General features: G+C 45.1%; 1 protein-coding gene across 1 annotated transcript; it reads left to right on the top strand.

Annotated features, from left to right (window-relative positions):
* Positions 1-11,478: 11,478 nt before the first annotated feature.
* On the top strand, positions 11,479-27,050 carry LOC104508195 (homeobox-containing protein 1-like). Its single transcript, XM_010149736.1, has 3 exons — positions 11,479-11,564; positions 25,032-25,511; positions 26,918-27,050. The coding sequence occupies exons 1-3, from the start codon at positions 11,542-11,544 to the stop codon at positions 27,048-27,050; spliced, it is 636 nt and encodes a 211-aa protein (XP_010148038.1). The 5' UTR covers positions 11,479-11,541.
* The last annotated feature ends 729 nt before the right edge of the window (positions 27,051-27,779 follow it).

Raw genomic sequence — 27,779 nt, 5'->3', positions numbered from 1 at the left:
GAGATACTTAAGTTACGACACAGTTACGGAAGGCAATGCATTTAATGGCCTAGCTTTTCGTTAGAAAGCCAGATTCTGCCTCCTTCCTCCAATCTTCCTGTTCAATGTCAACCAAGATGGACTCCAAGTGCAAAAAAAAAAAAAGAAAATAAGCAAACCTACAGAGAGTGAATCATTCCAACTAAATTTAAACCACTTATTATGGGTGGGGAGGGGAAAAAAAAAAGAAAACTTGGATTACAGGTTTAGCAAGCATGAGCACATATTTCAGCATGTACTGCTGTATTTGTAATTGCCAAACTACTGATTTCTTGGAACTCTGCTATTAGCATTGTTAAGCAGTGTTCCAGACAGTCACTCCTATAAATCCCTGTCAATATGTTAAGCAGGAGAAGGCCCTTGCAAGAATAATATTTAGCTGGCAAGCTATCTCCATCTGGGGCGTGGTGTCTAGGCTAAAGGGACAAATAGGGTAGTAACTGTGCTTGCCGTTAGGATGTTACTGAACATCCTAACTCCATCCCTGGGGCTCCCAACAGCAGAAGGATATGGACCGCGTGGAGTGAGTCCAGAGGAGGCCACGGAGATGCTCTGAGGGCTGGAGCCCCTCTGCCATGGGGACAGGCTGGGAGAGTTGGGGGGTTCAGCCTGGAGAAGAGAAGGCTCCAGGGAGACTTATTGCATCCTTCCATTGTTTGGGGGGGGCTAAAAGGAAGCTGGGGGGGACTTTTTACAAGGGCCTGTAGTGACAGGACAAGGGGTAACGGGTTTAAATGGAAAGAGAGAGATGGAGATTGGACATCAGGAAAGAATTCTTCCTGCAGAGGGTGGGGAGGTATTGGGACAGGTTGCCCAGAGAAGCTGTGGATGCCCCATCCCTGGAAGTGTCCAAGGCCAGGCTGGATGAGGCTTGGAGCAACCTGGTCTAGTGGAAGGTGTCCCTCCCTGCCCATGGCAGGGGGGGTGGAACTAGATGGGCTTTAAGGTCGCTTCCAATGTTCTGTCATGTCATGCTTGAGCATGCAGTTGATGATGTCTTGAATGTTGATGCCACTTTGAATAGGTACTTGGGATTTCTTTTTTAGTTTATTTATTTCCTGACACTTCTGTCCAGCGTGAGGTTTTTGTACAGGGTGTACTTCTAGAGGGGTGGAACTAGATGATCTTTAAGGTCCCTTCTAACCAAAACGATTCTATGGTTCTAGCAGCAAGGCCTATAGTTCACTGATCTCTTACTCTCCTTCATGTGCTGTTCAGGCAGTAAGCAACCACATGAAAAGCCTCAAACAAACAAACAAATGTCCTTTTCATGGACAGATAATGTTCTTTTTCAAGCCTGCTATTCCAAACAATGGAGTGCCTCACATCCTGAAGTTAATGAAAGCATATTGCTGAATGCTTCCTTTTTTAATTTTACTTTCATGGCTCCGGTGTAACCAGAACATGATCGTGACTGCTGGTCTGCTGACAGAAGTAACCTCCACACCTTCTAAACTAGTGAGTGGGTGGAAATAAGATGGAGTGTCTGAAGAAGAAATCTGCCAGAGTACAGCTTTGTCTTGGACTTGAGAAACCCCATCCCTGTCTGTCTGCAAGGCCAGGCTGGATGAGGCTTGGAGCAACCTGGTCGAGTGGAAGGTGTCCCTGCCCATGGCAGGGGCGTTGGAACTAGATGATCTTCAAGGTCCCTTCCAACCCAAACCATTCTGTGATTCTAAAAAAGTTTGTCCTCTTCCCCTTGCATCTGCTGATCCATGTGCCTCTGCAGCGCTGAGGGCCCCACAGGTTTTCTGGCAAAGCATGTGAAAAGAAAACTTGGATCGGACTGTTTGCTTGATAGGGATAATACCTTGGGAGGTGAGCTTGATGAATGCCTGTCATCAGAGAGGCAGAAGAGGGGGAAGCAGAAGAGGAGGGTAGAGTCACGGATCAATATTTTAAGCACAACCAGTTGACCAGGGATGTCAGAGGGGGCCAAGGAGACTTGTTTAATCTGCTGCAGTGAGGACACATCAGCCAGATCCCAGCCCAGTTCCACCATCACTGTCAGACGTGTCAGATTCTCTGATAACCATATTCCAAAGTGAACAGCAGATGGGTGCCCAATGACTGTCCATCAGACACTGGTGAGACTGCCATGCTTAGGGACTCCTTTTATGGCATGATTTTACACAAACTTGGAGGATGGAAAAGGGTTGCATGCTTATTTTATTACAGGTAACTGAGAGCTCGTAGAGCTTTTCAGAGCATCACTGAATCTTTTGCAAAGTTCCCAACTAGTTTATTGTTTGTATAGCATCTTATCAGAGTGCTGTTGGAAAAAGGGGATGACGATCTTAAATCCAAAAGCTTTTCTTAAAAAGATGATGCTTCTGTTAAATTTTATGCAATACATTTGCTCAGTGGTAGCACATTCCTCTTAATGTTCCATACAGCAATGCAAAAATAAAGGATTGCAAGGAGAAGCTGTGGATGCCCCATCCCTGGAAGTGTCCAAGGCCAGGCTGGATGAGGCTTGGAGCAACCTGGTCTAGTGGAAGGTGTCCCTGCCCATGGCAGGGGGGGGCACTGGGTGGGCTTTAAGGTCCCTTCCGACCCAAACCCTTCTGTGATTTCTATTCCATGCTTGTTCCTGATACTAACGATGACAGATACGCTTCTGATGTCTTTTCTTAGGCTGGCAGCTGGGTTTAGGTTCTTTAGCTCCCTTCAGCTGAATATGCAGGTGTCTTGCATTTGAGCGTCTTCCGTTGGGCACCTTCATATTCACACTGGGTTGTATAGTAGCACCTTTCTGTGCCTGCCAAGGGTTTGCAGTGCCCTATCTTGCAGTCAATATCCCTCTGTCAAGTGGCCTGATGGTAAATAGGAGTTCTGGAATTCTGCTGATGAAGGTTGGGTGGCATCTACTAAGGTTCGTAGGGGTGTCTTGGAGAGTCGTGGAGGAAGGAAGGTCTCTGCCTGTCCAGTCAGATGAACAGTCTGTTGTGTGTTTTTGCAGTACTTCCCGTTTTCATGCTCTTGAGCTGGCCGTGACCTGCTTAGCAGCTGAGCATTAGTCTTCATGGTGGACTCTTGTAAGCTTTTTGTTGGAACAGGTAAGCTGGATGTTGGAGGGGAATTGAGAGCCAAAGAGGAAGGGCCTGTCTAAGAAAGAATCAGAGAATCACAGAGTGGTTTAGGTTGGAAGGGGTCTTAAAGGTTGTCCAGTTTCAACCCCTTGCCATGGGCAGATGTGCTGGTTTTGGTCAGGACAGAGTTAATTTTCTTTACAGTGGCTGGTATGAGGCTGTGGTTTTGGATTTGCGCTGAGAACAGCACTGATAAGGTGGTTTGTAACTGGTGCTAATGAGTGTTGCACTAATTCAAGGACCTTTGCAGCGTCTGATACGGCAGCTTCATTCCCAACTTTCTCACTACAAGCAGTAGGGCGGGACACACAGTTCAGACAGCCAACCCAAACTGACCGAAGGGGGATTCCATTCCACAGCGCGTCATGCTCAGTACTGCATGAGCTGGGGGTTGGCCACGAGGCCATAGTTCGCTTGTTTGCTGGCTAGATTGCTCGCTCATTCCTCAGCTCGTTTGTTTTCTTTGTTAGATAGTGAGTTGGTGGGTCGGTTGGCTTTCCCAGTCATGCTGTCGCTCTCGGGCTCACTCAGACTCTGCTGCGATCACTCTCGGGCTCCAGCTCTCGGGCTCTGGCTGTGCATCGGTCAGCGGGTGGTGCATGATTGCATCATATGTTTTATTTTCTATTCTTTTAATTACTTATTACTAGTAATATTGTTAATACTCTTAGCATTGCTATAATCTTCATCTAATAAATAGTTCTTATCCCAATCCATGAGCTTCCTTGTCTTTTCCTCTGATTCTCCTCCACTTGAGGAGGGGGGTGAGGGGAGTGAGCGGCTGTGTGGTACTGTGTTGCAAGCCAGGGTTAAACCACAACAGCAGTGACACCTTCCACTAGACCAGGTTGCTCCAAGCCTCATCCAGCCTGGCCTTGGACACTTCCAGGGATGAGGCATCCACAGCTTCTCTGGGCAACCTGTCCCAGTGCTCCCACCCTCTCTGGGAAGAATTCCTTCCTGATGTCCCATCTCAATCTACCTCTTACCATTTAAACTTGTCACCCCTTGTCCTGTCACTCCCTGCCCTTGGAAAAAGTCCCCCCCAGCTTTCTTGTAGCCCAATAGATGTAGATGTAGTAGGATAGCCGTGGTAAGCAGAGATGCTCACAGCTAACGATGATCTGCGTTGGAGGTGTACTCACAGTGTGTAGACATTACGCTTGGCAATACAGAATCTCATTTCAGTTGGCATATCCTAGTGCTACTATGTCATTGTATTCCTAGCACAAAACTGTCAAGGTAATTAGTGTTAATTGGGATCTTTTTTGAATGAGCCTCTCATTTATGGTATGTTTGGCCCCAGCTTGGGCTCGAGGACTTGGCAATCTCCCATCTGCAGTTTTGTCCAGATAAACGTATATGCCGTACGGTGTACATACCCACAGAGTTGAAGGTACAGTGCCTGCTGTTGGCATGTAAGTGCTTTGAATCTTCATTCTACTTTACAGAGTGGAAGGGGTTGGAAGGGACCTCCAGAGATCATCTAGTCCAACCCTCTGCCAGTGCAGAATCACCTAGAGTAGGTCACACAGGATCTTTAGGGTAGGTCTTGCCAACTGTAGCTCTGTAGGAATTAGCTGGGATGAGACTGCTCCTTCAGCTTTCTGCTCTTGCTTGTTGTCTCCTGACATGCAGCTGCCCATTTCATGACATCTTCAGTTCTGTTGCAGTGCAGCACCAATTTTTTTTTTCAGCTGAGAGACACCGTCTCCTGAAATCTGCTCTCACCTGTGAGTGACCATCTTGCTCTTCCTCATCCGTTTTAGTGTTCAAACGGATCTCAGTGGATTAAGATAACCTATTTGATCACTAAGGAAGTGGTCTTCGTAGTAGCTGTTAGCTGTTGCCGTTAGTCACGAGTTCGTTTGCCTCGCTGTCAGTCTTCTGCTCTCGAGATTCGCTGGTAATTTTAGCCAGAAAAGCCAATTCACATCTTGCTTTTGGTACCAGGCAAGTTTTTGGACATGACTGGAGGGGCCAACATGCTGAAATTCAAGAGATGGAACAGCATAGGTGCTCAGTACCTTAAGGCCTGCAGCTCATTTGTAAGCAGTAATGAAAAAATAACCCGGCGTTCTCTGCTGGAATGTGTCTGCAGGTGTATCTTGATGACAGTGCTTCATTTTCCTGCTGCCATTAAGGACAAGCCATACTAAATGGTGGCTTTCTACTGGGACTGCATTGCCTTTTGTGTGTCTCTGGGGTTTCGGGAGTGACTTGGGGTCTTTTCCAGTGAAATGGAGCCTGGCCTCTGGCTTGCACTTCAGGCAATTCCACTTAATTTGGGTAAGGAGGTTTATTTTGCATGGGTTTGGAGTAGGAAAAGAAGGGAGAAATAGTTTTAACTGCAATCCTTGGCTAATTGTTCTCTGGAGATCTACTCCAGGGCGTGTTGTGGAGGCAACGATTTGCTCGCTTGCTGAAGTTTGCCACCGGTGGCTTTATCGTAAGATTGAGGCGTGTGTTTTGTAAAGAGGAAAAGGCTTGTTGCAGTGGTTTCCCCTCGGTTAGAGTTCTGAGGAAGAAGAAGATCCCATCAAATCATTTTTGCTGTAAGCTGGGCAAGACGCTACTGAATACCCTCACCATAATCCCAAAATATCACATTTCCCTGGGCTGTACTGTAAAGGGTTTGGTAAACCAACACAGTCACATTACGACTGAAAACATCATTGGTTGGAGGTAACCTCTGAGCAGTTTCTTCAAGAACTTTTGTGTTTGTGAAAAGTATGTGCTCTTGCTCCCCTTGGCTTCTTTGATTCCCTGACACACATTGCCTGGAGAGGTGGGGAAGTCTCCAACCTTGGAGATACTCAAAAGCCATGTGGACATGGCCCAGGGCAACCAGCTCTGGGTGGCAAGAGGTTGGACAAAATGATTTTCAGAGGTTCCTTCCAACCTCAACTGTTCCTTGAGTCTTTGATTAGAAGGTCACAACCTGTCCCGTAAGATAAGGTCTCTGCCGTAGCAATTCATGCCTTGATACCTTGCAACGTGCTCCTTGCAAACACCGGTTCAAGGTAACCCAGAAGCTGCAGCAAATGCGGTGACTGCGTTGGCTTGTTTAGCAACGATTCTTCATGAGAGCTTGTGGTGCACCTTCCTGGGGGTCTGCACAAGACCATGCTCAAGGCACAGATCAATGTACTACCTTAAAGAAGTGATACTTAAAGTAGTGTGGCCAGCAGGGCAAGGGAGGGGATTCTCCCTCCCTGGTCTTGTGAGACCCCAGCTGGAGTTCTTTATCCAGCTCTGGGGCCCCAGCAGCAGAAGGACACGGAGCTGTTGGATTGAGTCCAGAGTAGGCCATGGAGATGCTCCAAGGGCTGGAGCCCCTCTGCCATGGGAACAGGCTGGGAGAGTTGGGAGGTTCAGCCTGGAGAAGGGAAGGCTTCGGGGAGACCTAAGAGCCCCTTCCAGTGCCTGGGGGGCTACAAGAAAGCTGGGGGGGGGACTTTTCCTCAGGGCAGGGAGTGACAGGACAAGGGGGAACAGGTTTAAATGGAAAGAGGGAGCTGGGACATGAGGAAGGAAGTCGTCCCGGAGAGGGTGAGGAGGCACTGGAACAGGTTGCCCAGAGAAGGTGTGGATGCCCCATCCCTCGGAGTGTCCAAGGCCAGGCTGGATGAGGCTTGGAGCAACCTGGTCTAGTGGAAGGGGTCCCTGCCCATGGCAGGGGGGGTGGAACTAGATGGGCTTTAAGGGCCCTTCCAACTCAAACCGTTCTGTGATTCTATGCTTAAATAACTTGGAACCTGGAGACAAGAAACAACTCTTTGTGTTGCCGTACAATGACCTCATGAAACTGGTTGCGGCACGTCACCAAGCTGCAGTGCGTGCTCAGGAGGTGGCAGTTCTTAGAGAAGGTTCTTAACCTTGCTATCCAGGGCACAGATGTAACACATCCTCCAGTCAGATGGCACAGCATTTATTATTTTTTTTCCTAATAGGCCTATTTTGGGAAAATGGGCTAGAGAGTCCTAGATTAGCTTTAGTATTTTGGACACTAGTCCTACTTTTGTGCATGCACCCTGATGAATTTATCTTTAGGTTTTGATACAGATGCAGTACCCAGAGTTTAAAATCACTGGGTAAACAACAGCCTGTCTGAATATCTCCCAGGAGTAAAGGGCTCTAAGCTGGCAAAGAAAGGCTTTCCAGGGAGCTCCCATCCGGAATCTGCAGCCAGACACCTTCAGACTAGAACTCAAGTACAAATTTGTAATGGACAGGGTGATTAACCGCTGGAATGAACTAGAATGGATGGATCCTTGGTCTCTTGCTGTTTTTCAGAAAAGATATCTTTTGGAATTAAGTTAAGCCAGGTAACAGGCTTGTTTTACTTCACGTGGGCCTCGGTGCAGAGGGTAAAATCTTCATAGCAGCCCATGTTTATAGACACGTGCATATGCACAGCATCCATCCAGAAGACCTGATTCCTACGGACCCTAAGGTGTGCATTTAAGAGCTGATTGGTTTGTAATTATTCCAGGACTTGGATATCTGTCTTTGCAAATTCAGCAGTAGTAGAAATTCATTCTTGGGGCTGAATTTGCATGTTTTCTTCACCATCCAATGCACCAGGTTTATCAGCAAGAAGAAACTTGGTGGTTCAGCATTTCAGTAGCTGGTTTGGTGATAGTCCTGTTGTAGTAGTGGGGCCCATGTCCTCAGGCAGATACCACATTCAGCCACTGATACTCTTGCTTTGTGGCTTTAAGACAAGATTTTAGCCCCCTGGGTTCATGTTTTACCTTTGACAAAACGGTGATATTTCTCTTCCCCAAGGACAAAAGCTTTGAATTTGTTATTTGCAAAGCCCTTTTAAAGAACTGCCCAAGGAAGGTATTAGTGAAAAACAAAGTGGTGGCGTTATCTTTTTAACTGTGTGCTCAGAAATGAAAAGGGAAAATGTCTTTCTATTCCAGGTAAGTGATACCGGCCTCATCTTCACCAAGTGACTTCCTCCTTGCTTCTGCAGGGCAATGTGGATCAGGGTGAACTATACTTCAAAACATTTAACTGCACACAGTGAGAAATGAAGAAAGCTGAAGTGGATCCCAAGAATGTATTAAAAATCTGAACTAAAATGAGAATGATTTCATGTCAAGTGAGACAAATGCAGAGTTGATACTCCAGTGCTTCACACTTCCACTTGTCCTTGGCGCTGAGAAAATGGGATTTTTAATATCTGAAAAACAGATTGCCATGAAGACTCATCCATTGCAAATTTAAGCTGCCTTTATAGCAACTTAAGCTGGGGACAAGATTGTTCATTACATCTGATTCTACGACTGTGGCCATGATTTCCATATTAATATTGAATGGTTTTTATTGTCTGTACCAGCAATAGGAAAGGGAGCTGGTAGTGTTTCCCCTGTGTTAGTAGATAATTTATTTAACGAATAATGTGAAAAGGGCAAAGGTTTGTGAGTTCTTACTTGCATATCAGCTCTAGATCATGGTGACACTTGCTTTTGCTGCTTCGGTTTATGCGAGAAGAAGGCTGAGGGAAAGAGGGATATCGATTCATGATTTCAGAATCGTGATTTGGTGGTGGTGGAATTTGCAATGTTCGGGGCTGATCTTTTTTTGGCTAAAATTACAGGTGATGGGTTGCTTGTTTCCTGTCTTATGTGCCCTTAAATTACAGAAAAAGAAAAAAAAAAAAAACAACTAAACAAACCAAAAACATATAAGCAACCTTTACGTGTGTGGGGGCAGGGAAGGTATTTCTGTGCCACTGAACTTTAGACCAATGTTGAGTCAAAGCCTGGTTGTAACCCTTTTCGCTTGGAGCCGTTCTGTTCTGGCATGAGCCGTAGGAAGCACTAGCTTCCTCTTCTTTCTGGGCAACTGCATTTGCTTTCACAAGCCCAGCCACCCAGGCAGACCTGAGGGTTCCCCCACCTGCCTTACTGCCTGGCTCTGTGCCCCGTTGCATTCGGACTGCAGTGATGCTGCCTCGACCTTTAACGTAGCAAAAAATGAGAATTCCTCTTATTTTCTCATGAACTTTCTCCTGTTTATTTCTGCTGAAATGCTGTCAGCCTCTGTCTGCACTCACAGATCAGGAGTCTCTTGGAAGAGTTCCTACCTCCTCTGTTCATATCCCAAATTTGGGCTAGATCCTAATGGCTCTTCATTTATAACATCTGAGGTCTGTACCATTTTTTTTTTCTTTTCCATTAGTATCACTAATATCATTGTCCTGCCTTTGTCATCTCACACCTGAGTTACTGCAGCCTTTTCTTTGGCGCTCGATCTCATCTCCTCATGTTCCAGTTTTAATACTGCGTTTCATGGTGATGGAAGGTGATCTTTTCTTTCCTTTGTGGGTTTTGTTCTCCACCCTGGGAGCAAATCCTTCTGTGAGGAATCCAGTTCTCCATCGTCAGCCTCTCTGACAGTCACAAAGTTTGTGTATATTTAAGTCTAATTTGCTCCTCTTTGGAAACCAAAACAGCTCTCTGTATTAAACTCAAAATTTGGCAATAAGTCAACATGATCTCATATTTTTTGTGACTGCTTTGGGGAAAGTGGTTTAAATGCAGTGAAGAGATTTAACAGAGAAGTGTTTTCATGTAGAACTATCTTTAAAAGGTTTGGGGTGGATGACTGCAAGGGACCTGTGTGTTTGGCTTTTCCTTCCATCAATACTTTGGTGTCACAATTTCTCTGCCCAGGCCACTGCCTATGACCTGGAAACAACTAAAAAACCCCATATACAGACTATACCATCATTTATGGTCAGTGGTCTCCATCTGGGCTAGGTGCAGTTCTTCCTCAAAGCCCGTAGCAGGTGTGACAGAGGAAGAGCCATCCTGTAACGTCTGGACCACTCTAAACTCACGAGACAAGCCAGGATGTGTTCATCCACAAGACTTGGTTGTTGACATTACAGACGTCTCTTTATGGAGCAGAGTGAATTGTCCCATGCAAATCCCTGCGCTGCTCTACCCACTTGTGTTCTCCAACTCACCTCTGCCCATAGCCTGAAGTGTAAATGTTCTCTCTAATTCATAGAATGAATCATAGAATCACAGAATGGTTTGGGTGTGAAGGGACCTTAAAGATCATCCAGTTCCAACCCCCCTGCCATGGGCAGGGACACTTTCCACTAGACCAGGTTGCTCCAAGCCTCATCCAGCCTGGCCTTGGACACTTCCAGGGATGGGGCATCCACAGCTTCTCTGGGCAATCTGTCCCAGTGCCTCACCACCCTCTGTGGGAAGAATTTCTTCCTGATATCTGATCTAAACCTTCCCACTTTCAATTTAAACCCGTTACCCCTTGTCCGGTCACTACAGACCCTTGTAAAAAGTCCCCCCCAGCTCCCTTGCAGGCCCCCTTGTAGACATTCTTTCTGTGTCTGCCTGGATACAGTATCCTGCTTTTCCCTTTCTCATTGGTTAATAGTTTGACTTTTTAAGCATTTTCAGTCTGTGTTAGTTTGTGGAGAGAGACATCAGCAGTGATAGCTAAAGAAAGTTCTATTAGGTCATTCTTTTTCAGAACACAGCACCTGTCTTCCGAGCTCTTTGCGGATGTTAGCCAAATAATCCTTTTAATAGCTTATGTGAGTTAAAAGGGTAGGTAACTGTCATAAGGCTAAATGATTGCATAGATTAATTTACTTGTGGCCAAAAGAAATCAATTGTAATTTAAATTTTTGTCTCTGGACTGATTACACTACCAGACATCAACTCTCTCCTTAGGAATTTACCTTGCGCGTTGAAGTGTAAGCCTGTGATTGTCTGTGGCTCCGGATTAGTTACCGATTATCCAGAGTGGTGTGCTTGAACATTGCCAGTTTTTAACCTATGGGTGTACAGTACTCAGCTGCTTGGCCTTGTTTAGCTCTGTGAGGTATCAGTTCATAACTGGAGTTGTTGTAATTCATAGGCTGTTTGTCTTTAAAAGATTATTGACCAGACTGCAAGACCATGGGTCCTTTGCAAACCATGCCAAAGCTCCCACTGCGGTAAAGGGAAGAAAGAGGGGGAGTTTTTAACAGCCCATTTAAAAAACAGAATAAGTTGGAAGATGATGCAAGAAAATTCAGTGGTTCCCAGGAGCATTTTTTCTGAACCTTGGTTATATTTAGTGATTGGTATACATTCTACTGCCTTTTAGCAGAGGGATGGACTGGGTGATTGAAAAGGATCCTGAAGGTGCCTGTCTCTGTTCTGTTTTTGTAACGAGAAGCGGTTTGGTGCTACTGCCTCGTGAATCTACCCCAAGGTTGCCCTCTGTAAGCTGGTTATAATTTTAAGTCCAATAACAAGAAGTCAGCCTTTCAGAGAAATATCTAACGTTCTTGTATCTTTTAATTGTGTCTTACAGAATGGTGAATAACACTGAAGACCCCCAAGAGGCTTTATAACGTCCCATCCCCATGTAAAGTATGCTCAGAACTTTTCCAGTAGTGTAAGTACAAGCTAAAAACCTCCACAAAAATCCACTGTTGAGAGCTCAAGGGTTGTTTGGTGTATTGTTCTGTTAGCTTGTCTAAAAAGAGTAGAGAAAAGGTTACAGTGATTATCAGCAGTTGGCTAAAGTGGGGAGTTCTGCTGATTTGGTATTTACTAGATGTTTAAAGCAGAGAAGAGTAGCATTTAATTCCTCACTTGGTCTGGTTGATATATCTGTCACTGAAAGAGAAGGAAAATCATCCTGTTCTTAGAAACTCAGCCTTGATCAGAGGAAAAGGTAGTGTTGAGAGAGATCTCTGTACATCTGCTGGACATATTAGAGGGGTACCAGAGCTGTGCAAGAGTTAGCACCGCTGCAGACGTGGTGAAAGGGGATGAGCACGCCGTTAATGTAACATTAAATAGCAAACACAGGAAACCTGGGGCATCTAACCTAGCGTTAGAATTGGGTGTGTTGGCCCAAGCAACCACTACTGTATCTTGAATCCTAGTGTGGATTCAAGTTGTCTAAATCTCATCCTTGAATTTGAGCCTATTAGTTTGTTCTTTTAAATGATTTTTGTCATGAATCTTCAGTGTAATTGGTATCCGTGCTGTTTCTTTAATAAATAAGCAAATTAATTCAAAGTTTGAAGCTTGTCAGGCTGAAAGGAAAGGCTGGACCTGTACTGTGCTGTCATCCATCTCTCCTGCCGGCCAGTCCTATACCACTGTTCCCCATACCTCTTTTATAGGCACGACCACATGCTTATCCAGTGGCAATCAGGCTCTTGAGATACTTTGACCTCTTGACTTGCAGTTTTACCTTCTGTCAAATGGAAAGAGAAATCCTGGAAACAGGGCTGCTGTGAATGCAGTCGCAGTGAATGCAGTCACATGTTCCCAGATGGGTTATTTCAAGGGTGACTCTTACTCATCCAGCGCATGGACATTCGTAGCGCAAGTGGCAGCACAGTCACAGGCTTCTGTACAGGGAGTTACAGCAAAAAACTAACGACCGCCGGGGCTTTTGTGCTGGAAACTCAACTACCAAAGTATTTCAAATTGATACAACTGTTAATGAGTTATTTGTTGCTGGTGGCTTAGTTTTTTAATCAAAACTAGTGATTTCCTACTTTGTTGCCAGTCCCCTGAGCCACCTCCTCTTCTTTCTTTTAGCTGGAAATATGTTGGATTTCAGTATTAAAATCACCACTTGAAATTGTAAAGATCTAGCTCACAGCAGGAGAGAAGTCTAGAGGTAAGGCCACACTGCCCTGTGCACCTTTGTTGTACTGGTTATTCAGAGTGATCTTTGAGCTGCTTTGTGTCAGCGCAAGGACTTTCTGTCAACTTTAACTTGGAATCAGACTTTTAACATACATTTCCAAACTGTGAATGATGGAGTTTTAACTTGCTGTGCTTTAGCTAGATTTCGGTCATGTTCTGTCCCTGTGCGGTTTCAGTTGGGTATCGCGTTGTTCTGTTGCTTTCCGGAATTGTTGTGGTGCCTTGATGTGTGCCCTGTTAATCAACTGCCACCCTCCATCAGAGCAGGAGCGGCTTTTTCATTTTATTCCAGTATATGTGCCGTTAATATGGTCATTGAGAATGCAATAGAAGTAGAGGTGGATGATTTTTGGCTGGGGTGAACCTCTTTGTTGGGGATTAGGTAGTATGAAATTAGAGGAAATGGGCCCAAGATTTACCATTTACCACTTCATACCCATTTAGGTACAAAATTTCCAGATTAAACCATACCTTTTTAAAAGGGTAAGTTGCCATTGTGATATCAGAAAGAGAAAGAAGAATCAGAGGGTCATAGAATGGTTGGAAGGGACCTTCAAAGGCCATCTAGTCCCACCCCCTGCCATGGGTAGGGACACCTTCCACTAGACCAGGTTGCACAAAGCCCCATCCAACCTGGCCTTGAACCACTTCAGAAAACAGTCCCTTTTTTTAAAAAAAAAAAAAATAGAAGTTTTAACTGAAACAGTGAATGTCATGGTTTAACCTCATCTGGCAATTAAGGACCACACAGCCCCTCGTTCACCTTCCCCCTCCTCCAGTGGAGGAGGAGAACTGGAGGAAAAGACAAGGAAGCTGGTGGGTTGAGATAAGAACTATTTAATAAATGAATATAAATCGATCAAATAGTGAAACTAATAATATTAACAATACTACTAATAATATGTAATGAAAATAAAGGAAAATAAGACATACGATACTGTTGCTCACCACCTGCCGACTGATACCCAGCAAGATCTCAAGTTGTGAGAGTCAGAGCCAAAGGGCCCAAGAGCCAGAGCCTGAGAGTGATGGCAGCAGAGTCTGAGTGAACCCCACAGGCGACAGCACAACCGGGGTAGCCAACCGACCCACCAGCTCATTCACGAGCAAAACAAACAGACACACAAGCTATGGCCCCCTGGCCCACTCCCAGGTTACACACTGAGCGTGCTGTGCTGTGGAAGGAAATACTCCTTTGGTCAGTTTGGGTCGGCTGTCTGAACTGTGTGTTGCCGTCCCCACCCCTGCTGCTTGTAGTGAGAAAGTGGGAACACAGGGGTGGTATCAGAAGATGGAAAAATCTTTGAATTGGTGCAAACGCTCCCCCGCACCAAGTGAAAACCACCTTGTCAGTGCTGTTCTCAGGGCAAATCCAAAACAACCTCGTACCACCCACTGTGAAGAAAATGAACTCTGTCCTGACTAAAACCAGCACAGTGAGTAAGATTAAAATTAAGTCTTAAAACTCCCATTGTTTAGAGAGTAGTTTGGTTAGTCCTACCATGGGGCAGCATCCTCTGTCAGAAGAGCGATGCAGGCAGCTGGCTGCAGTTACCATTTCCCTTACCTGTTTTTATCCACAGCTGGATGAGAGTCAGTACTCCAGAGGAATTTGAGGCGTGTTGTGAACACCAAACTCTTCATTTTGGTCTTACAGGAATTAGTCATTTATCCGAAGCAAAGTCCTTCTGTAGCCAGTGCAAGTCTCTATTGGGTTCTCTGTAAATGCAATGGGAGTAATTACTTGTACTTCACAGGCTCACGGCAATATTGATTAATTAACATGTGTTAATAGTGAGATATGACCATCAGTATTTGCGTTGCGTGTTTCCAACTGTCTCTCAAAGTAGATTCCTGATAGAACTAGACAGTTTGAACATCGCCACTGAAAGTTTACCTGCGTTATCAGGCCGGTGCTTACGAATCTCGCTGCCAGCAATGACAGAGCTGTTTTGGGAGTGAGTAAAAGCCTGCTGAGTAGAAAGAAAACCACTGTGAGTAATGCAGATGAGAAGGGACTAGATTGAAGTCTTGTCATCATTTAGGAAAACCAGAAAGAAAGGCACAAGTATGTGAACGATACCGAAGTCAGCACGCGTTGAAGAACAGATGGTGGAGTTCCATGGCTCAGGAAGTTGCCACACCGCTGAGGTGTGTTAACTGTCCAGCCTCCTCGAAATGTGACACCAAACACGTTAATTAAACTTGGGTGAAAGAGGACTTGGCTAATTTGCCATTTTTCTCTTCGGTGACAAGGTGTCACGTGAGGAGTTGGTAGCTGTAGGAATGTTCAGTTGTCATTTTAAACTCCTGTAACTTAAACAATGTCTTGTCTGAGCCTTTATTTTTACTTTAAGGTAAACCAGAGGAGTTAATTCATGACTTCACGGGAAGCTAGGGCACTCTGAAAGGGACCTGAAAGAACTCCTGTGTGCCTCTTATGCCTGATTCTGCTTTTGGCTTTTACTTTAAGGTAAACCAGAGGAGCTAATTCATGATTTCACAGGAAGCTAGGTCACTCTGAAAGGGACCTAAAAGAAATCCTGTGTGCCTCTTGTGCCTGCTTTTGCTTTTAGCCAAATTGGCTTGTCCCATCGGTTGAGTTGGTCATAGCAATCGTCAGAGCGTTCTCTAAGCTCGCTAACCCACGTCAGAGCGTTCTCTAAGCTCGCTAACCCAGGCAGGAAGTAGCTATGGGTGGATGGATGGGTTGGCTGATTGATTTTCCTCCTGGGTTAGTGAACTGAACTGGTCTGTGGAGATGCCACCATGTCCTGGAGCTATGCAGAAGGGCAGATGAGCAGGTCGTAGGTCGGTTCACCCTCTCTCCTGCATCTGCACACTCAGGATTTGCATCTGTAGGTGATCTCTCCCTGCTCTGACCAGGTCACAAAGCTTTGGTCTTGTTCTGGGAATACAGATTGGCTCTTCTCTATGTCATGCCAGAGGAAACTTCCCTAGTTCACGTCTGGGCCACACAAAGAGATGTTTGTTGCTTTAAGAGCGTTAATTAGGATGTGTGTTTGTTTTTGAAATGCTTCTAAATGAAATAAAGCTCTAATATGGAAGCGACTGTGGCCAAAAGCCCATGTTTTTGCTGTTATAATTTATGCTCTTCAAGGAGCCGCTGTTAGCTCTTCCCAAGGTTGTTCTCCAAGTATAATCTCTCTCTTCACTAAGACTGTGTGCCAGTAAAACTTGCAAGCTGTTTTTCAGTGGGGGAAAAAAAGTTGCTTTGTAATTAAGCACAAAATTAGGGGTAGGTGAGTTTTGGTTATTTGCTGGGTTTGGATTTTAGTTTTCTGAAGTAACATTTCTCTTTTAAGAAAGCGTGGTGTTCCCGCTGGTGCTAGATCCTGAGAGAGAACAAAGGTGCCTGAAACACTTCAGAACATCTCTTTTTCTTTATGTGTGGAAGAAATCCTGGTGATGGCATCCCTTGAAACTTGTCCTACACCTTGTCATATCTGACAAGCCTTATGGGTGGTGAGAGAACGCTCGAAGTTTGGCGAGGCACTTGCTCTGCCTTCCTGCAGAATGCCTGCGTGACTTTGAACAAGCCATTTTTGACTTGTCTGAAGGCCAGCCCTTTTCTGTGAGCTCTTGGTCTCAAAAACTAGCATAGTTTTCCTTCCCTGCCCCACAGGGATATTTTATAGAAAGATGCGTTTCAGGTATTTCTCCAGCTAGCAGAATTAATAGAGAAGAATTCTGAGATCCTGCCTGAATTTTAATAAAGGATTGGTCAAATTCTGAACTAGAGGAGGCAGAAGACAACAGTATTCCCACCTACCCTGTAATCTTGACAGCTAAAAATACATTTCCTTGCCAGCCTGGTGTCTAGGTGAGGCCCACGTCCCAGTTTTATTGCCACAATGACTGTTTCTTCGTGTGGGTTAAAGACAGGATTTCGGCACGTTGGCGAGATTTGCGTCGCTGCCTAACTCAAGTTCTGCCCTGATTCTGTTACACAGCTTATATATCCAAACTTCAGTCTTCGGCTCCCGAATCCAAGAGCTCCTCCTTTGCTCTTGGCACAGGTTTGGGCTTTGGGCCCTGGTTCAGCACTCAGCTGCCACTACAGCTTTTCTCTCTGTTAGTCCTTCTGATCCCTCGTTCTGCCCTTGAATCCAGCCTCGCAATTTGAATTCCTGCCTCGTTGCTGTAGAATTGCAACAATAGTAGGAAACCCAGATTTTAGAAGTAGGGAAGGGTTAGGGTTAGAGAGATAAGGTGTCGGTGGGGATCAGTCCGTGCCTTGAGTACAATTCAGAAGTGCCTGGCTCCCAGCCCTCTGCTTAGTCAGAGGTCAGTCCCTTTTGTAAGACTTGGATTATGACAATAATGGGCATTTATATTGTATTTTTTGCCTTGTAAGATCAATCTCGAGTTCTCTCTCTCTCTTTCCCAAAGATGTAAAGCAGATACTGTAATGCAGAGTAAGTTACTCACCCAAGTGGAATTAGTGGCAAAACTGCCAGTGTGCCAGCACCCAGTAAAATGTACTTTATCAGCAGTGAAGAGTTTCAAAGACCGAGTGGAAGAGCAGCTTATGTAGAGGCAGCGAATCTGGGTTTGGGGCTCTTTAACTAGCTGAGAAACTTGAAGCCTCCTGAAGAAATGATATGTTGATATTCTGCTCTCAGCTTGCCTTCTATAATTTGTGTAGCGGTGAGTATTTGATTACGTTGGATTTATTTTCAGAAGTTTCAGGCTGCTCTTATTAACTGTCACCATTTTGATCGAAAGCATATGGCAGTGTTCTGCATTCATAAGACAGCGTTTTGCATTCATAAACAGGCCCGGTGACGTTTAACCTCGATAGATCAGCTCGTAGTCTGATTTCACTCCTCGCTGCAGTGTGAGGCTTTTCGTTTCCCTGGGATGAGAACAGTCATTACAAGCATTACATTTTGTTTGTGAATCAGGATGAATGGGAGGAGAGTCCTCTTTGAAAATCAGAACTAAGAGATGCAACTGCAGGAGATAATTATGCTAACGTATGGGTGAGGATGGCTCTGTGTTCGTTGACATGATGAGCACTTGAGGCCTGATTTTTTTTTTTTTTTTTTTTTTTTTTTTTTTTTGGGTAGGTTTTTTTCCTCTCCTGAAACCTGGTATAACTCCACTGAAATACTGGAGTTGCAACTGATGAGCATAAGTGTTGGCTCAGATGAGTCAGATCCTTAATCCTCCATTGCGCCCCAGAATTCACAGCATCAACTACTGTTTTGAAGGCAGCTTTGCTTAATATGGTGCAAAGCTTTGGGCGTTTCTGAAATACTTAAATTGGCTGTGGATAAAAGGAAATGCACTTTTTCAGTAAAAACAGAAAAGACCAAAGCTCGAATATCAGATGAGTAGATGGTGTTATGCCCTAAATGTCCCAGTTTTGTTCCAGCGGTGCCTTAGAGCTGCACTTGATGGGTCTCAGTCTTTGCCTCTGAACGTGTCTGCTGGTAAGAACTGGCTGCATCCTTGGGATGGGTGACAGTGGGTGAGATGTAGAAAGGGAAGGAGAAATGAATGAACCTTTGCTTGGGTCCTTGGATCTTGTAAAAATGTGTGGAGAGGGAAACAAGCTTGCATAATGTAAAGCATGGTTAAAAAAAATTAACGGAGTGGGCAGCTGGAAGTTGAGTTTCTTTGCAGACACTGGTTCTGACAGAAAGCATCTGGAGCGGTACTTCATGTGAATTAGGTCGTTGAATATCAGGCCAGTTGATAAGCAAATCATATTGCCTTTGGCAGTAGCAATGCCAACCTTAATATCCCTTTTTGCCTGCTGTCTACACCAGAGGCCTGGCGTAGAAGGCAAACGTAGCAGCCCAGTCGTAGCGAAGAAGGATCCTTACACCAGCGCGTGGTCGGGGGCCTGGGCATGCAAAGCCAACGTAGCTGCTCTCTCTGCGGTACGTTTTTAATAGCTGGGGCGCATCCTCCTCCGTGGTTGTTCAGGTACCAGTTCTCACTAGCACTGGATGCACATGCACACAGGGAAAAAAAACTCGCAGGCTAAGGAGTTCACGCTGTGAGCAAGACTGCGGTAGTTAAAGCATTTAGTTAACTAGTTGAAGAAAGTAATTATTTTGCTATGTACTTTAGGATAACCTACTTGAGTGGAAAAGCCACAACTTCACCTTGTGCTTTTGCTCTTTGAATTCCAAGGGCAAGATTGCATTCAATGACACCGAGAAAGTGCACATTACGTTGCAAGAAATGATGGTGCTATAAAAGATAGGATGACAAAATCTGGACGTGCTGTTAACAGGACGGTGTAGCGCTTTTAGGGTCCTACCCTGGACCAGCAGTATGTGCCATATGTCAAAGAAGGGTGGAAGTTGGCATCTCTCTCCATCCTGTTTGCCACAGTTGATGTGACTTTTTATCTGAGTCATTCTTAAACCAATTACCAGGCCTGGGATCCTGTTCGGAACACTTTGGCTCTAGCCCACATCCATATTATGCAGATTATATCAAATATAGGTCTTATATCGAAAAGCACAACTAGTTTTGTGAGTCTTGAGCTTTGCAGAGCTTATTAGATAAAGCAGTGAATTTTCATGGAAATTTGGAGAAGGACCTCTGCAGAAGAGGATCTCGTCAGTGATGCTAGAGCAGTTCCTACTCATGTACAGTGAGTAGAGGAGTGGAAAAAATGATTTCTTACGATCATTAAAGAGTCCAGAGCCATTTTCTCAAGTGTTAGAGGTGTTAAGGCTGGTGCCTGGCCTTATTCCCAAATGGCTAATTGAATTGCTTTGAACTCCTGCAAGTTCAATTGGACATGGACTTAGCTCGTAGCTGGTTTTATGGGATTATTCTGCTGTGTTCCATCCCCTAGAAAGATAGTGTCGGGTAAAAGATTCTTGTATCTGTGTGGGCTTGGGCTATGATGGTAGGTGAGAAAACCTGGCTGGGTTTTTCCTTATTTTTCTCTATGAGATGCAGGAAGGTAAAGGAACACCTCTGTGTCTGGCCATGTACCCCCCTCAAGATCAGTACTTTCAAAGTGGGGAGGGAGCCCCATATCTAAGGTGAAATTCATACGAAAAAAAGGGTAGACAAGCCTCGGTTTATGGTGTGGCCAGGAAGAGCAGTGGTACTGAGAGCACTTGTGCCCCTAAACATCCTTCGCTCCAGAAAGTGGCATTGGGAGTTGAAAAGTGTGATGCTGCATCTGGCGGGTCGAGCCCTGCTGGTTATTGTGTATCTGGGAGGGAAAATAATCTCTTTTTTATTTAGCTGCTTCTGATTCTCCCTTCAGTCTGATAGTCAGGTACCTCAGGTTCCTTTTGGATGAGCCACGAAAGATAAGAATGAAAATGTAATGCTCTGCAGGTACCAAGAGGCAGTAAGTGGAATTGGTCCTTCTTACTTGGGGTGTGACTGCCAACTTTATGTGAGAAATGTGCACAAGTTTGATGCTTTTAAGCCACCTTTTTTTCCTGGCAAGATCTGAATAAACTTGATTCGTTTTAAGCGCCAGGTTCATGTGCTATAAATTGGTCAATATTAGTTTTGAGCTTAATTAGTACTTTGCAGAGCTCTTGCTTTCAAAATTTCAGGGAGCAAAATGCATGGCAATTCTCCCTTGGTTGGCTCTTTTTTTTCGAATATCTCCCGAAGGAAAAGTGACAGGCCATTGTAACTGGTGAGAGTTTTGCAAACGGATCAGAAGATAAAGCATGTGATTTTAAGCCGAGGTCTGCTGCCGTTGAGGGAATTTTGCTACATCGGCAGCAAAGTTGGATGAAGTTTGACCGCAGCAAAGTGGTCGGTTCACAGTCTTTATTCTCAGGAAGCTTTGCTGTCTTTATTTTCTCCTGCACACCCACAGTCATTCTGCTTGTCCCTGTCCTATTTTGCTTCTTGTTACTTTTGTCGTTGATTGTATTTCACCAGGAAAAAGAGTGGGGGGGGAAAAATTGAATTATAGCTAGCCAGAGGAGTTCAGGAGGATAAGAGGCTATTACAGCAATATGGGGGGGATGAAGTAGTGGAGCATAGCCATTAATTAATGAGGTGAATGAAATTATGATGATTCTAAAATGGCTGCTTTACTTAACTGCTTACAAATTGATCTTTAAACAGGGTAAGTTTATTAAAATATTTTTGAAAGGGAAAATAACTGAAGCCCTGCTAGACTAACAGTTCTAAATAATGTTACTGTAGTTATTCATTAAAAAGCAGTAGATAGTTGGCAATGTTGAACATGTTCAATAATACCAAGTTTTGCAATATTTGTTTTGGGGTTTTTTAATGGAAAATTCCCAGTTCCTGCAGTGGTTTTCAATGCACAAAACTCACTCAAGAGTTGCTGCTTTTAGTTTACTTTCTGCGAGGCTTTAGAAGCAGCCCACAGATCAACAGGACTGTAGAACACAAGCTGGAAGTCAGTGAGTGTCATACGGCAGAAGATGGTCGTGTCCAGCAACCCTTGCATCCCGGTGGGATTGAAATTACTGCGTGTGCACAGTGGATCCCCGCTGCATCGCAGTGGGACAAGTTGGAGACCGAATCACTTCCCCAAATACAGCGGCGTATGACAAATTCAACCATTTCTCTTGTGTCTGTTCACTGAAGGATTATGTGTAATTCACTGAAGGAGATTAATTTGGCCTGAGAACCCAGATCTGGAAACCCAGACCTGACCTTTTAGACAAATTAGGGATCACCCCCAAATTTTATAGGGAATGTCTGGTCGTGACAACAAACTGCTGAAGGAAATGTTAGGTTCTGTGTTGCTTGACATTTTTGAAGTCATGCTGTTATCAGATGCGAGGGGTTTGGTTCATGGGGCTGGAAAGATGAAAGTTTTGCGTTTCTGGGCCTGTGACAAACTGGAGATTAAACTAGATAATCTAAAGTATGTTTTGGTATTGAATGCTGAGGTGTCAAGAAAATAGAAATTTTGAGTAGAGGTAATTCTGGATGGAGGTTCTGGTTCATGAAATTCCCCAGTTCAACAAAGTACTTGAGCGCATGAAACTTGGTGTTGACAGATAAATGACCCAGGAGATGGTGACATTAGAATTACAGGTAAGAAATGACAAAAATGGGTTTATCTCCAAGGAAGGGCAAGCTGGCATACCTGGTGAAAACCATCTCAAGGCCAGATGTATAAGAAGAGCTTTTTCTGTTTGAAAACCATGCTACTTGTAGCTGACGTGGGGGGGGGGCTTTCAGGCTGTACAGGAGTTCGATGTGAGTCAGTGTGATGCTTCTCACTTGGAGAAAAGGATTGAGCAGCCCTGCCTCCCCCAACGCAGGGGCCAAACCCAGGACACAATGTCCGTTTCCAAATGCTCCTTGTCAAGCTCTGAACGTCTCAGTCTGAGATGCGACTTCCAAATTTTAGTTGTTACAATTCCAGTCAGTTGCTAGTCTACTGCTGCGTTGGCTGCTGTGCCCTCCTTTTAGTACAACAATTGGGGTGCTTGTCTTTTGAAATTTAAAATGGCTTGTACGTTTTTAGTAATGAATTGTCCAAAGGACAGCACATTCCTGTTGGACTGAAGCACTTAGGGCTGTAATCCGTTTGTCTTCTCACATAGTCATTTTCTTGGATGGGAGTCATCCCCTTGCATTGTCCTCCTGCTTCCTTCTCCCACGTACACGCTGTTGAAACAATGAAAGGGGCACAGTATTTGCTTGAATGAGGCCTAAGACAGGAGCTTCTTCTCATTTCTGTGTTTTCCAGGCTGCAAATGCCATTTGTGTGGGTTCATGCAGCCTGGCTTCCTAGCACCATGTCTGTACAGCTACACTAGCTACAGCTCATACTAAGTGAGGTGGTTCTCGGTGCTGTTCTTCAGCTCCACGTGGCCACTTCCATGCTTCTGAGCGGCTGCATCCAGAGGGTGTGTGGTTTCAGGTCCATGCAGAGTCTTGCAAATAGTCTGCAAATTTTGTCAGGTTGACCAAAATTGTGTCAAAGACAGTTACAGCGTCTACATCTGCGTGTAGATACTACGGTGCCTCTTCCGCAGCACTATTTAATTTACTAGCACTGACACGGCTGTACCCTCTGACCCAAGGGTAGACCTGTTCCCATTGCCTAGTCAGGTCTGTGTTCTGAGATGTTACTCCCCTAAAGAGATTCCCTTGCTACACCCCTAAAACCGATGGACCTGGTTTACCTTACTGCGATTCACGTATCTGAAAGAAGACTCAATGCAGCAAATGGACAAGTTTTGTCACTCATTGGCCCCTGTTGGAGACTCCCTCTGTGTCAGTGCAGAAGTGGAAACCAGGAGGGATCTTCATGATTTGTGGAGAGAAATAGGCAGCCCTGTCCCTGGAAGGGTTAGCCGAACTCTGGCAGCCATCAACCCTCTTTCAGTTTTCATGATTTGGAATTCTTACTTGGCTTTCCTGAGGCTGCTGTTTGTCTGCTCTTGCTTTTAGAGATTGTAAGGCACCTCTGTCATGTCTCCTGGAGTTTGAGTGATCTCTTCACCCTGCTATCCTGCAAGAATCGTAATAAACCCTTGACTTTTATGAAGATTCACAAGAAGGATGGAAAATGCCTTGATCTCTTTGCCAAGTTCTGTCTTCCCTCCATCTGCCATCCCTCCTTCTCAAGATCTTGAGTTCTGAAGGTGGTGAACTTGTCATTTGTGTGCCATTTGCATCTTTAGTGAGGAGACTTAGGAAGGAAGAGACATTAAGGGAGCATGTCGTGCTGTTTCTTTTCCCCAGACTGATTTCTGGGCTTTTCAGCAAATATGTAGGATGTTCATTCTTCTGGTACCTTGGGAAGTTTAGGAGTTAAAAATGCTTTTGATGAGCCACCGTGATGATTGAGTTACATGAGAAGCCTGCCTTTGGAGGGGAAAAGGCTGTAGGCTTCTTTCTCTAAATGAAAGCCCAGTAGTAATTTGATGTGCTGCACTTCCCTTGTTGGGGCAGGCGATGTGTGACAACATTCCAGGTTCAAAAGTTACTAACTTCAGAAATCGAGCTTCAGAAACGGGACTTCAGTCACATCAACTTTGGTCCTAGAAGCCACTAGAAATTTTGTTAGGTGTGGGTTTCTCTTCTTTTTCTCAAGGTAGCAAGACAAAGTTAGGGCAACTTCAACTCTTCATACTTCACATTTGAGGGTGTTGTGATTAGTAAATCTCACGTCATAACTGGTTAAAACTTCTTCAGGAAAACTCAACCTCTGGCCTTGACGTCACGGTTTTGGAGTCTGGGATTTCTGGCTGGTAGATACTTAGCAATCGGCAAAATGTTGTCTGAAATAAAGTTGCAGCCTTAATTACTGAGCAACCACTGTCTCTCTGTAGCAGTGGTTTATCAAAAGTAAAAGGGCATCAAGTCATAGAGTGGTTTGAGCTGGAACGGGCCTTAAAGCCCATCCAGTGTCATTTCCCCCCTCCCCAGCCATGGGCAGGGCTACCTTCCACTAGACCAAGTTGCTCCAAGCCTCATCCAGCCTGGCCTTGGACACTTCCAGGGATGGGGCATCCACAGCTTCTCTGGGCAACCTGTCCCAGTGCCTCCCCACCCTCTCCAGGAAGAATTCCTTCCTGATGTCCAATCTCAGTCTCCCTCTTTCTATTTAACCCCGTCACTCCCTGCCCTTGGGAAAAGTCCCCCCCCAGCGTCCTGGTTCCCCCCCAGGCACTGGAGGGGGCTCTAAGGTCTCCCCGGAGCCTTCCCTTCTCCAGGCTGAACCCCCCAACTCCCCCAGCCTGTCCCCATGGCAGAGGGGCTCCCGCCCCCGGAGCATCTCCCGGGCCTCCTCTGGACTCGCTCCAACAGCTCCGGGTCCTTCTGCTGTTGGGGGCCCAGAGCTGGAGCAGAACTGCAGGAGGGTCTCCCCAGAGCAGAGCAGAGGGGGAGAATCCCCTCCCTCGCCCCCCTGGCCATGCTGCTCTGGATCCAGCCCAATGTAGTAACTGCAGATTTATTGTGGAAAGTGTAGGGGGTGCTAATAGAAGAGGGAAATGCTGTCTGAGCATTTCAGAGAAAGCAAGCCTTCTGCCACATGGTGACAGTAGCATTGATGGGTGGTTGCCTTCTGAGCTTGTTTGGAGGTGGACTATTGCGCTGACAACTCTGTCCTGCGTGCATCTCGGTGTTGGACCAGAATTGATCTTTCCTGTGTGTAAGGTACTTTCCTTGTACCACAGAGAACCATTGAACTGAAATATTTGCTTTTGTGTTTTTACCTTGTTTTTAGCCTGCTGGAAACCATGTCTCACTACACAGACGAACCAAGATTTACCATAGAGCAGATAGACCTGCTTCAGCGCCTGCGACGTACGGGAATGACCAGACATGAAATCCTCCACGCGCTGGAAACCTTGGATCGTCTTGATCAAGAGCATAGTGACAAATTTGGGAGAAGGTCTAGCTACGGCGGTGGTTCCTACAGCAACAGTACCAACAATGTCCCAGCATCTTCCTCTACAGCCACAGCTTCAACACAGACCCAACATTCTGGGATGTCCCCATCACCGAGCAACAGTTACGACACCTCCCCACAGCCTTGCACTACTAATCAGAACGGGAGGGAGAGTAACGAGAGGTTGTTTGCGTTCAACGGGAAGATGTCACCTACCCGCTACCCCCTTGCAAACAGCTTGGCTCAAAGGTCATACAGTTTTGAAGCTTCTGAAGAGGACTTGGACGTTGATGACAAAGTGGAGGAACTAATGAGGTTAGTAAAAGTCTTTGTACAAAGGTTGGAAAGTCAGAGTGAAAAGTCCCTCAGAAGAAATCTGCATGTTGGAGTTCTGCTGTAGCGGTGTTGCTCCAATCCTCATCCAGCCTGGCCTTGGACACTTCCAGGGATGGGGCATCCACAGCTTCTCTGGGCAACCTGCCCGAGTGCCTCACCACTGCCTATTCCTTTGAGTTTTGGGTTCTGTGCAGTAAGTCCCAGATAATGTTTTTAGTGCTTATTTAAACAGAAACCACTTTTATTTGCAGGTGTATGGAGGGTGAGCGTTGAGTTCAGAAATAAAAATGAAGCCGCAACACAGCGTTCATTTTGCACTTACACTTGAAAGCTTGAACCTCCCTTGAATGCTGCTTGGCGAGTAGAGGAGAAAGGGAAAGGAAATTGCTAAATAATAAAACCTAATAAAGTCTGGTTTTAATTGTCTACCCTTCCCAGGAAGGGAGGGAGGAAGAGGAGGGAAAAGTATGTGTTTGCTGCAGTTGAAATTTGCTGCACATCACAGTCCCTGTGCAACCTCCAAATTACTTTGTTTTTAGCACAGTTTTGGTCCCTTATGAACTACATTTGCACCTTGTAAAAATCATAGAACCATAGAATCCCAGAATGGTTTGGGTTGGAAGGGACCTTAAAGATCATCTAGTTCCAACCCCCTGCCATGGGCAGGGACACCTTCCACTAGACCAGGTTGCTCAGAGCCTCATCCAGCCTGGCCTTGGACACTTCCAGGGATGGGGCATCCACAGCTTCTCTGGGCAACCTGTCCCAGTGCCTCCCCACTCTCTGCAGGAAGAATTTCTTCCTGATGTCCCATCTCAATCTCCCTCTTTCTGTTTAAACCTATTACCCCTTATCCTGTCACTGCAAATCATAGAAAGGCTTTAAATAACTGGCACTTTCTCATTCAGTGCGAGCTGTGGGATAAGGAAGTGGTAGGGGTGGGGGGACAGAGGTTGCAGAACCTTTTCTCCTTTAGGTCTTTTCCTTGCAAGGTTGGGGAAGGTTTGTGTAGGTATATCATTTGTGTAGCTAACCATGCAGGCCCTGCTATCCTTTATTTTTTATTTTTGTGCTTCATTTTTATGACTGAGGTTTTTATGTTGGTATGAGAGATTTATTCATCCCTGTGTAATGAAACTTTGTACATTCCATATGGCAGTGCTGCACCTAATATGAATTATATAGGACATGAGTCATCCATTCTGCTGCCCTGGTACTTTGATCAAACGTGACACTTGTTAAAAGAAGTGTCCACTGGTGAGGCACTTGGACTATTTTAATGCTTCCTTCCCCACTCCTTTATAAAGGAAATAAAGCCATTTTGCATCTTCAAAGTGCACTTTGGTCTGTCCCTCTTTTTGTGTGTTCTTTTTTTGTTTTGGTAGGAGGGACAGCAGTGTGATAAAGGAGGAAATCAAAGCCTTCCTAGCCAGTCGGAGAATTTCCCAAGCAGTTGTTGCACAGGTAACAGGTAAGAGCTCGGGGAGTCCTTTCTTCATTTTGGGAAACTGTGTCTAACTGCCTCTCTGTGCAGCGTGCAGATGTTGGAATATTGCTTGGCTTTCTGCATTGCAGTGCAGATCTGTCAGCTTAGTCATGATAATGTATGCCTTTGATTTAAGACCCATTGTCCCACACATCATGGAACTTCCCCAGTGAATCACTTTTTTCTTTTTTTTCTTTTCTTGTGGCTTGTGCTAGCAGATTTTATTTAACAATATTATAATAAGCCCCAAGTTCTTATCTTAAAATGAAAACGGTTTCCTTAATTCTTAAATTGTTTGTTGAGTGCAGCAAATAGATGTGTATCTGCATCTCCGTGAATGGAGAGAGAGAGATAATATGTATTTAGATTATAAAATGTATATGAATAGTCAGGAGACACAACTATAGCTGGTATTGCTACACCAGGAGCCAGATTGTGAGAGTTGGAAATTTTTCAGTCACTTGCCTTGGAGCCACAATAATGAAAAGTAGATGTGAGGTTGAGGGGATGACCATGTTAGCTCAGATTTTGTCTAGAAGTTCTTGTCCTCTGCCTTCTCTCTTTCATATTCAGGACAAGTGAACAGACTGCAGCGGTTATCACATCTTCCTTGGGTGTGTTTCCAGAGCTTTACACAATGAGTAATGAAGTCTTACTGCTCCTCCATGGGGTGGGCTGATACTAGTTCTTCTTTACAGTCTCAGGCTGCTGGTCCACGATATTTAGAATCATGGAATCATTTGGGTTGGAAAAGACCCTAC

Source organism: Eurypyga helias, unplaced genomic scaffold, assembly GCF_000690775.1.
Source record: "Eurypyga helias isolate BGI_N326 unplaced genomic scaffold, ASM69077v1 scaffold5044, whole genome shotgun sequence".
NCBI lineage: Eukaryota > Metazoa > Chordata > Aves > Eurypygiformes > Eurypygidae > Eurypyga > Eurypyga helias.
Note: the sequence above shows the minus strand (reverse complement) of the source record. Positions and strands in the feature narration are given on the sequence as shown.

What these genes read in the sequence shown, in the direction of transcription:
- LOC104508195 (XM_010149736.1), top strand. Translation starts at nt 11,542, where the DNA reads ATGCTCAGAACTTTTCCAGTAGT. An exon ending in CTCAGAACTTTTCCAGTAGT is followed by an intron (nt 11,565 to 25,031) that starts GTAAGTACAAGC and finishes CCTTGTTTTTAG; the next exon opens with CCTGCTGGAAACCATGTCTC. An exon ending in AAAGTGGAGGAACTAATGAG is followed by an intron (nt 25,512 to 26,917) that starts GTTAGTAAAAGT and finishes TTGTTTTGGTAG; the next exon opens with GAGGGACAGCAGTGTGATAA.